Source organism: Myotis brandtii, unplaced genomic scaffold (assembly GCF_000412655.1).
Source record: "Myotis brandtii unplaced genomic scaffold, ASM41265v1 scaffold62, whole genome shotgun sequence".
NCBI classification, from domain to species: domain Eukaryota; kingdom Metazoa; phylum Chordata; class Mammalia; order Chiroptera; family Vespertilionidae; genus Myotis; species Myotis brandtii.
In genome coordinates, this window is record NW_005370366.1 from 3,371,962 (window position 1) to 3,381,454 (window position 9,493).

The window sequence follows — 9,493 nt, forward strand, 5'->3', positions numbered from 1 at the left end:
CAGCTATGGCTGCTCCTCAGTTCTACCCTAAGAGGCCCCCGCGTCTCAGTGTCCCGGTAATCGCTGCAAGCACCTCGGAGAGAAAGCCGCCCTCGAGTTCCAACCGATGCCAGACAGTCCAGTTTCTCCCCGTATGAATCTGGGTCCCCAGAGACTCGCCCAGAACTGGAGTTCAGAGCAGTAGGGAGCTTGAGACTCCCTCCCAATTGAAAAAGACAACCACGTCCTCAGTTGCCAGGCCTTTCCACTTGCGCCTCCATACCTATGCACTTTACTTCTTCACCTCCTCTGAGTCTCAGTGTGCTTTTCTCTTTCCTTCTAGTTGTAGAATTTCCACTCAGCCAGCCTTCCTGTGGTTCTGGATGATGTCCGTTTTGTCTTTTAGTTGTATTTTTGAAGTGGTTGTGCGAGGCAGCAATTTCCGGTGTTTACCTATCTGCCATCTTGGTTTCTCCTCCGATAGTTAGGAATTTTTACTACCATTTTGAAATTATGCTGGCTAACTTCTGACAGGTAGGAGTAACAACTGGTCAACTCAGATGATAGTACTTTAGTCTTATTATTTTTAATCCTCACCTGAGGATATATTTATTGATTTGAGAAAGAGAAGAAGGGGGAGATAGAGAAACATCGATTAGTTGCCTCCTGTACATGCCCCGACTAGGAATCGAGCCCACCACCTTTTTTGGTGTATGGGACAATGCCCCAACCAACTGAGTCACGGCTGGGACTAGTCTTATTTTTGTTTACTATATATACATGGCATATATTTTTTCTTCCACTTACTTTTCACTTATCTGTATCTCCATATTTAAAGTAGATGTCTTGTAGACAGCATAATGTTGGCCCTTACTTTTTTTTCTTTAATCAAATCTGACAGTATTTGTTTTGGTATTTTTAGACCAACAAACTTTAAAAATAAAGGACCAGAGGCCTGGCCTGTGTGGTTCAGTTTCCCCGGTTTGGGGCTCAATCCCCAGTAGGGGTCCTGTAGGAGGCAGCCAATCAATGATTCTCTCTCATCATTGATGTTTCTATTTCTCTCTGAAATCAATAAAAACATATATAAAAAAAGAAAGAAAATAAAACACCCTTAAAGAATTTAAAGGAAAGGACCAGATAGTAAATGTTTTAGGCTTTTCAGGCCATAGTCTGTTATGCAACCATTCAGCTCTGTCATTGAAGTATGAAAGCATCCTTGGACAATATGCAAATGATGTGTGTTTCTGTGTTTCAAGGAAACTTGATTTACAAAAATAGATAGTGGGCCAGATTTGGCCCAAGAATTCTAGTTCACTGACCCAGCTTAGAACTCTAGCTTAGACCTTTTACATTTAATGCACAGCAAGCATGTCAAACTCTCGGCCGGTAGGCCGCATGCCTCATTTAGTAACCTTTCATCCCGACCTCACCATTCAGAATTTTTCTTTAATCATTGATAATTTAATTACTCTTACTTTCAAATGTAATTTTGTTTTCTCTATGTGCTATGTAATGAATACTGGAGTCAGAAATTCTGTATTTTATCTGACAGACCATAGATTCTCATCCAAGCAACAGAGTAATTGGTAACTTATGATTCTTTATGATTTCTAGATATGTAGAGAAAGCCAGTAATCTCTCAGGTTTTATTAGTGTGCTTGTTTCTCTTAGACATAATCTTTGTTTATTTTATTCTTAAATAATATAGAATACAAATAATATACTCACTATTTATAATTAGCTGGTTTTCCTTCAAGAATTATTATTATTATTATTATTTCTTTTAGTATTTGTGTGGTAGTAATCGAAAAGACAACATATTTATCGATCCAGGATACCAGACATTTGAGCAAGAATTGAATAAAATCCTCCGAAGTTGGCAACCAAGCATACTTCCAGATGGTAATGCTCTTTTGAAATAAAGCATTTGCTAACTTGCTACTGGGATTTTTAATTTTACAGAATGTACATTAAATATAATAAGGAAATAATTTAAATTAGCATATTTTTCAGAGTACTTATTTGTGAACTCAATGGTTCATCTTTTGAGGAATTAGAAATGAGTATAGTTGATAACTAGTGTTTATGAAGAGCTTTGTAATAAATGTGGCCTTCTTTCTCTGGAGTAAGATACTGGATATTTACTTCTTAAGCCTCTTGTAGAGAGTATGATGTAAATTTATCTAAGATTAAACCTCTGTTTTAGATGTGTGAAGTAAAAATGTTTATGAATGGAATCACCTATTTTTCTCAGGAATTCTACAGATTTAAATTTCTTTCTGACCATTGTCTACTTACCCTTTGGAATAAAAGCAAACATCCAGTCCCTTACAACAGAAGTACTAGTTCCAGTCTCTTGTGTTCCCTAGCCTCCGTATTGCTAGTCTGCTGCATAGAAAATTCTGAAATTCATTCCAGTTGACCTGGTGTGAATGGAAGATGGCAATAGGTTTGTTCTTAAATTAACTCTGTCTAGATGGTAAATGAAAACTATTTCCTTTATTATAATTAAAAAAAATATTTCTCTCTATTTAAGGGTCAATATTTTCTCGAGTTGAAGAAGATTATCTCTGGAGGATAAAACAACTAGGCTCACATTCTCCAATAGCTCTTCTGAATACCCTGTTCTACTTTAACACTAAGTATTTTGGCTTGAAAACAGTGGAACAACACTTAAGACTGTCCTTTGGCACTGTGTTTAGGCATTGGAAAAAAAATCCTTTAACAATGGAAAACAAAGCATGTCTTCGATACCAAGTGTCTTCCTTATGTGGAACAGATAATGAAGGTATATAACAGATTTTTATTTGGGATTGTCTGTGATAGAGATAGCCAAACTTTGCCTTACTAAAGATTACCTAGGCCACTTGTTAAGAACCCTAGGACTGTCATTTTCATAAAAATAAGACAGACTATGTCTCCTTAAAATATCTCAGTTCATTTTGTTTGAAAAATTATTAATTACCAGAAGCCACACTTAGGTCTCTGCAAGATACCTAGTCCCATTCTTTGGTAAAACAGATACTAGGACTGAATAGAGTGGGCAGTACTATCTTTCTTCAAGATTGGGCTTAGGAAATTCACACGATTTTTATTTTTTAAGATAAAATTACTACTGGAAAAAGAAAACATGAAGATGATGAGCCAGTATTTGAACAAATTGAAAATACAGCCAATCCTTCTAGATGTCCTGTGAAAATGTTTGAATGCTACTTGTCTAAAAGGTAAGTGTTAATGATACTTAATTTTAAAATCATTTTAGTTGCCTTGAATTTAACATTAACAAGAAGTGACATTTCCCACTGATCCTTCTTTAGATTTCTCACTTATATCTAAGTCCATTTAATCGTAACATTTTTAGTCCCAATATTATAAAATATATAATATTTTATACTTTAGGATTTATATTTTATACTTTAGGATTCAAGCATATGTTAAAAAATTGCTCTCTACTAATGAAATTACTACTTACTGTCTTTTCATAATCCTGTAATCTTTTAAATTATAGCACTTCTAATGACTGTAAGGTAGGGGGCACAAATCTTTTTTGCAAAGGGTCAGGTAAATATTTTAGGCTTTTTTTAGGCTATAGAATCTTTATTGCAGCTTGTCAATTCTGCTTTTATAGCTAGAAAGCAGCCATATACTATCTATATCCTATCTAATAAAAGAGAAACATGGTAATTAGCCGTACCTCCGCTACCCTTCCCATTGGCTAATCAGGGAGATATGCAAATTAACTGCCAGCCAAGATGGCGGCCGGCAGCCAGGCAGCTGACGCGAACAGGGAGGCTTGCTTGCTTCAGTGACGGAGGAAGCCAGGTTCCCCGCCTGCCTTGCCTGCCTCTCAGCTGCTCTCTAAGAAACATTGTAACAAATATAGAAGCTAAACAAACCCCCAGAAACCTGCTTTAGTCAGCCGGGCTTCAGCCAGCAGGACTGCAACATTGTTTCAAATACAGAAGGTAAACAAAGGCCAGAAACCTGCTCTCAGCAGCCGAGGCCTCAGAGCTGGAACCAAGCCTCAGAGCTAAAGCTGGCCCAGAATAAAAAGAAAAAAAGGACAGGTGGGGAGCTTCAGTCACCCGCCAGCCTGAAAATGGCCCTCAGCCCCTCATCCAGGCGGGCCAGGCACCCCAGTGGGGACCCCCACCCTGATCCAGGACACCCTTCAGGGCAACCCAGCCGGCCCCCACCCATGCCCCAGGCCTCTATCCTATATAGTAAAAGGGTAATATGCCTCCCAGCACCGGGATCAGCGGAGCCGCGAGGCCTCCCGGCACCGGGAACAGCGTGACAGGGGGCAGTGACCAAACCCCCTGATCGCCCTGCGGCTCTGTGTGTGACAGGGGGCGGGGCCACAACCTCCCTATCCGCCCTGCTCTGTGCGTGATGGGGTGGCTCCGCAACCTCCCTATTGACCCTGCCTTGAGTGTGACGGGGCGGTGCCGCAACCCCCTAATTGGCCCTACCCTGAGCATGACTAGGGGTGGCATCGCAACCTCCCGATCCGCCCTGCTCTGTGCGTGATGGGGTGGCTCCGCAACCTCCCTATTGACCCTGCCTTGAGTGTGACGGGGCGGTGCCGCAACCCCCTAATTGGCCCTACCCTGAGCATGACTAGGGGTGGCATCGCAACCTCCCGATCCGCCCTGCTCTGTGCGTGATGGGGTGGCTCCGCAACCTCCCTATTGACCCTGCCTTGAGTGTGACGGGGCGGTGCCGCAACCCCCTAATTGGCCCTACCCTGAGCATGACTAGGGGTGGCATCGCAACCTCCCGATCCGCCCTGCTCTGTGCGTGATGGGGTGGCTCCGCAACCTCCCTATTGACCCTGCCTTGAGTGTGACGGGGCGGTGCCGCAACCCCCTAATTGGCCCTACCCTGAGCATGACTAGGGGTGGCATCGCAACCTCCCGATCCGCCCTGCTCTGTGCGTGATGGGGTGGCTCCGCAACCTCCCTATTGACCCTGCCTTGAGTGTGACGGGGCGGTGCCGCAACCCCCTAATTGGCCCTACCCTGAGCATGACTAGGGGTGGCATCGCAACCTCCCGATCCGCCCTGCTCTGTGCATGACAGGGGGCGGCGCCCCAACTCCCCAATCGGCCCTGCTCTGAGCCTGACCAGGGGCTGCACTTAGGGATTGGGCCTGCCCTCTGCCACCCGGGAGCAGGCCTAAGCCAGCAGGTCGTTATCTCCCGAGGGGTCCCAGACTGCGAGAGGGCACAGGCCGGGCTGGGGGACCCCCCTCCCCCCGCCCCCCGAGTGCACAAATTTTTGTGCACCGGGCCTCTAGTACATACATAAAAGCCTAAGCAACCGTCCGACCAGTAGGTATGACATGCACTGACCATCAGGGGACAGATGCTCAACACAGGAGCTGGCAAGCTGTGGTGATTTGGCAGCTGCAGTTCTCAGGTGACACACCTGGAACCAGAGAGGAGAGAGCCCAATTCCAGGGTGTGTCACCCCAGAACCGCCCTCTTGCAATCTGGGACCCCGGGGGGGATGTCGGAGAGCCGGTTTTGGCCCGATCCCCACAGGCCAGCCCGAGGGACCCCACCAGTGCACGAATCTGTGCACCAGGCCTCTAGTATATAAGTAACAGTCATGAGTGTGTTACAATAAAACTTTACACAAACAAGTGATGAGCTATAGTTTACCATGCTATGGACAAAAGGTAAGTTCAAAGGTAGGCTAGATAGGGGGAGAGGAAAATGAAATACATACATTTAAGAGAAAATTGCCCCTTAAGAAGGTCTGAAAGATAAAAGTGTTCTGAAAGCACTATGCTTTTCAGCTATACCACTATTTCCTCCCTAATCTGATACCAACAGACATTTAAAAATATTTTAAACCAATGATATGTTTAGAGACCATAAATTACTTTATTCTTGTCCATTAAATATGCACTCTAATTTTCAAAAGGTTAGCATCAATGTATTTTCTGATTCTTATATAATCAGTTTTATAAATTCTTGTTAGGTCCCCAAGTTAGCTCTCAAGAACCCATAAAAATAGTAATGTCACCTATAGCATGTTGGTAATATTTCTGATGATGGTTTGGGGGTGGCTCTATTTGGCTGCAACAGAATCAGGATCTTCCCGTGGTAGTAACTATTTGTTAATCAGAAATTCCTATCTGAGTGTTATCTTGTTATTTTAAAAATTAAGCTCTATTGTATAATGCTGGTATTTTTATTTTATGTGCTACCATATTTCATCAATTCTAAGAAACATTTTTCACATTTTACCATCTCTGAAACTGGGCTGCATGTTACAATTGATGCATTTAAAAATGATAATTGGCAGTGTTTTACTTGTTTAATTATTTAAAATAATTAAAATAATATTTCAAGTAATGGTGTCTTGGATTCAGTGAAGAACATGATTTAAATTATGATGAAAAATAATCTTTTATCACAGAAATTAACTTTCAAAATGTCTGAAGGATAGAGTATTTAACGTAGGTAATGAGGAGCATATGTTCTGACGACATAATGTGGTTAGTGGTCATGGAAATATTCCTTAAAGAAGAACAGAAAGTTGTGGGGAATTTTGTACATATACTGTAAAATTGACTTTCTCCTTTCTCCCAAAGTCCACAGAATCTTAATCAGAGAATGGATGTTTTTTATTTGCAACCAGAATGCTCTAGTTCTACAGATAGCCCTGTCTGGTATACATCGACTTCACTGGACCGAAACACCTTGGAAAATATGCTTGTACGGGTTCTTTTAGTAAAAGATATTTATGATAAAGACTATTATGAACTGGATGAAGACACAGACTAAAAAGGAACATTTCAGAAGCATTTGGGATAAAACAGCATTAGATAGTCATGCTGCTAGATCTTTACTATGGAAAACATTTCAAGTTTACTTCTTCTGTTTTGAGTTTTGTAGCAGTGTACCCACACTGGGTATTACCATGTAAATAATCTGTGAGTGAAAGTTGCCATTATTCTATGTAGTTGTTTTAGTATACTTAAATACATTCAAATTTTTTTATTATTTATTTGATTAGGTATGTTTGTAACTTTTTACATTACAAAATATGAATGAGAATGTGCCATGTATAATTTTTTCCTTGTAGTAAGAAACATCCATATTGCACAATTCTACTGTTGCAACGCTTCCTTGAAGGAAGGGGGCTGGCTCTTTTACTGGGTTCTTGACCACATGGTTGTGTATGGGTAGCACTACTAAAAGTTTAGAACTTGGAGTGTCTTTCAGAATTTTTAAAATAAACTGTAAACTAATAGGCTGTTTTTTTGTTTTGTTTCGTTGGGTTTTTTTTTGGGGGGGGGAGTTTTGTTTGTTTTATTTTATGTTTTAGTTACCGAAGCCTTACAAGGTTATGTAGAGAGAGACCATCTTCTGTACCAAAAATAGACAAGAGAATGCTGTCAATATTGGTGTACTGTAATGTGAATCTATACTGGTGAAAATAACTTTTGTTCCCCTTATTAAAACCTTAGTGTCCTTTTCTCATTTGTGGCTTTCTGCATCACTTCAGTTAATTTAAATATATATGTATGAGAATAATGACATTGAAGACATGATAATTGAGACATTTTCTTTTTAAAAATGTCTGAAGAAAGTGTAAAATTTGGTTTTCTTTTTTATGCCAACTATAAGTATCCAAAATCTCATTCATTTATAGAAGTTTGATTTTTCTGTTTTGCCCCCTATGGATACAGATCATGTTTTAATACCTGTGTAGTGCTCTAAAATGTTACCAATTTTATTAGAATTCTTGTATCTGTCCTCAAATATGACCGATGCATACATTGGATAAAATTAATTTTAGAAATGCCACTCCTAAAATGGTTGTTATAAAAAGTCAGGCTAGTTTCAAAAGATAGTATCACATGTTACCATAAAGATTACCAGTGTAGTGATTCTGATGTTTGAGATGATTGATAAACAGAGAAAGAAACTGATAGATGAAGTTTATCTCAAAAGAAATCACGTTCTTTGTTAGACTGTTTGGCTTTTAAATTTTAATTACTTCTTATAGAAGATTGCATTAAAAAAACTTTGTGTTCTGCATAGCAACTTACCCATTCAGACCTTTTCTTTCAGAACAATGTTTACTTAAGAATCCTACCTTCTAGAGCAGTGGTTCTCAACCTTCCTAATGCCGCGACCCTTTAATACAGTACCTCATGTTGTGGTGACCCCCAACCATAAAATTATTTTCATTGCTACTTCATAACTGTAATTTTGCTACTGTTATGAATCGTAATGTAAATATCTGATATGCAGGATGTATTTTCATTGTTACAAATTGAACATAATTAAAGCATAGTGATTAATCACAAAAACAATATGTAATTATATATGTGTTTTCCGATGGTCTTAGGCAACCCCTGTGAAAGGGTCGTTCGACTCCCAAAGGGGGTCGCGACCCACAGGTTGAGAACCGCTGTTCTAGAAACTGAGCAAAGTGCTAGCTGCAGATTGTCAGAAAGAAATCCTTTGGCCGACTTCATATGGCATGCACGTTGTCATGTTTTCTTGTTTCTAATTCCCCAATCACCACAGTGACATTAGATTTCTAAAATTGCTGGGGGCAGGTATGTGGCAGTTGGGCTCTATTCCACAGTGGTTAGGTTAACGTCTCACATCCCTTAGACACTGCTCTTTTCCTTAGGATAAATGTTAGCATTCCGAAGAAATTTTCTTAGTCACGATTTGGAAAAATTTATAAGTGTAATCACTGTATATTTAAGTAGTAATCAGAAATATTTTGGCATAAAAATTGCTTACTTCATAATACTCTATCTTGTCTTATAAGTTTGAGTAATGTTTCTGTCCATTATTTAATTTTATATTGTTAACTTGATGGTCAGATAGTAACAAATCTGATAATACTTTACTAAAATAGATTACTCATTGTCTATTGGATGAAGAAAAATGGGTAACATTTTTAAAATATGTAATACAAAAGTTTCTTCATCCCTACTTCTTTTAAGAATTTTCCTATAAATGCATCTTGCTGATAGAAAGGTGGTTAACCCTAATTGTCTTTCCTTCTTGAAAGTGGTGCTGTAGTCCATCAGAGCAATAAACTTTCTCCCAAATGTCAACATGTATTTTACCAAATACCGCACATTTCTGCCATGGTCCTACTATTAAGCACCCCGTCTTGCTATTTACATTTCCTTTTTTGTATATTTTAGCTTTTCTAAACAGAAATGTCTATATAATTTTGATCTTGATATGATTGAGGATTTAGAGCTCCTGGCTTTGTTTTTATTACAATCTAATGATTGATAACTTGACTCTCAGGTGAAAAGAAAAAAACAAACTATTTAATGAGAATTGTTTATTCTGTGAAGCTTTGTTTTACCTAGAATGCATTCATTGGTTTCTGGATCTCCCTATTTTGTGTGGTCATAGCTGACTGCTGAGAAAAAGGATAGCAGTTTCTTTCTGCTTCTTAGTAATTACTGATTATAGCATCCTATAAATACAACTTTATTGCCTTTAGATGTCTATTAG

General features: G+C 39.5%; 1 protein-coding gene across 7 annotated transcripts in view; it reads left to right on the top strand.

Moving 5' to 3' along the window:
• The window catches only part of ZMYM2 (zinc finger, MYM-type 2), a 163,356-nt gene extending 155,879 nt beyond the window's left edge, over positions 1-7,477 (top strand). For 6 of the 7 annotated variants that reach the window (XM_014528142.1, XM_005880023.2, XM_005880025.2 and 3 more), the window contains 4 exons: positions 1,770-1,884; positions 2,519-2,770; positions 3,086-3,206; positions 6,586-7,477. In XM_014528142.1, the coding sequence (XP_014383628.1) occupies positions 1,770-1,884; positions 2,519-2,770; positions 3,086-3,206; positions 6,586-6,778 (681 nt within the window). In that variant the 3' untranslated portion in view covers positions 6,779-7,477. Of the gene's footprint in view, positions 1-1,769; positions 1,885-2,236; positions 2,432-2,518; positions 2,771-3,085; positions 3,207-6,585 lie in introns of those variants that run through there. The other variant, XR_001359367.1, reaches the window with a different exon arrangement.
• The last annotated feature ends 2,016 nt before the right edge of the window (positions 7,478-9,493 follow it).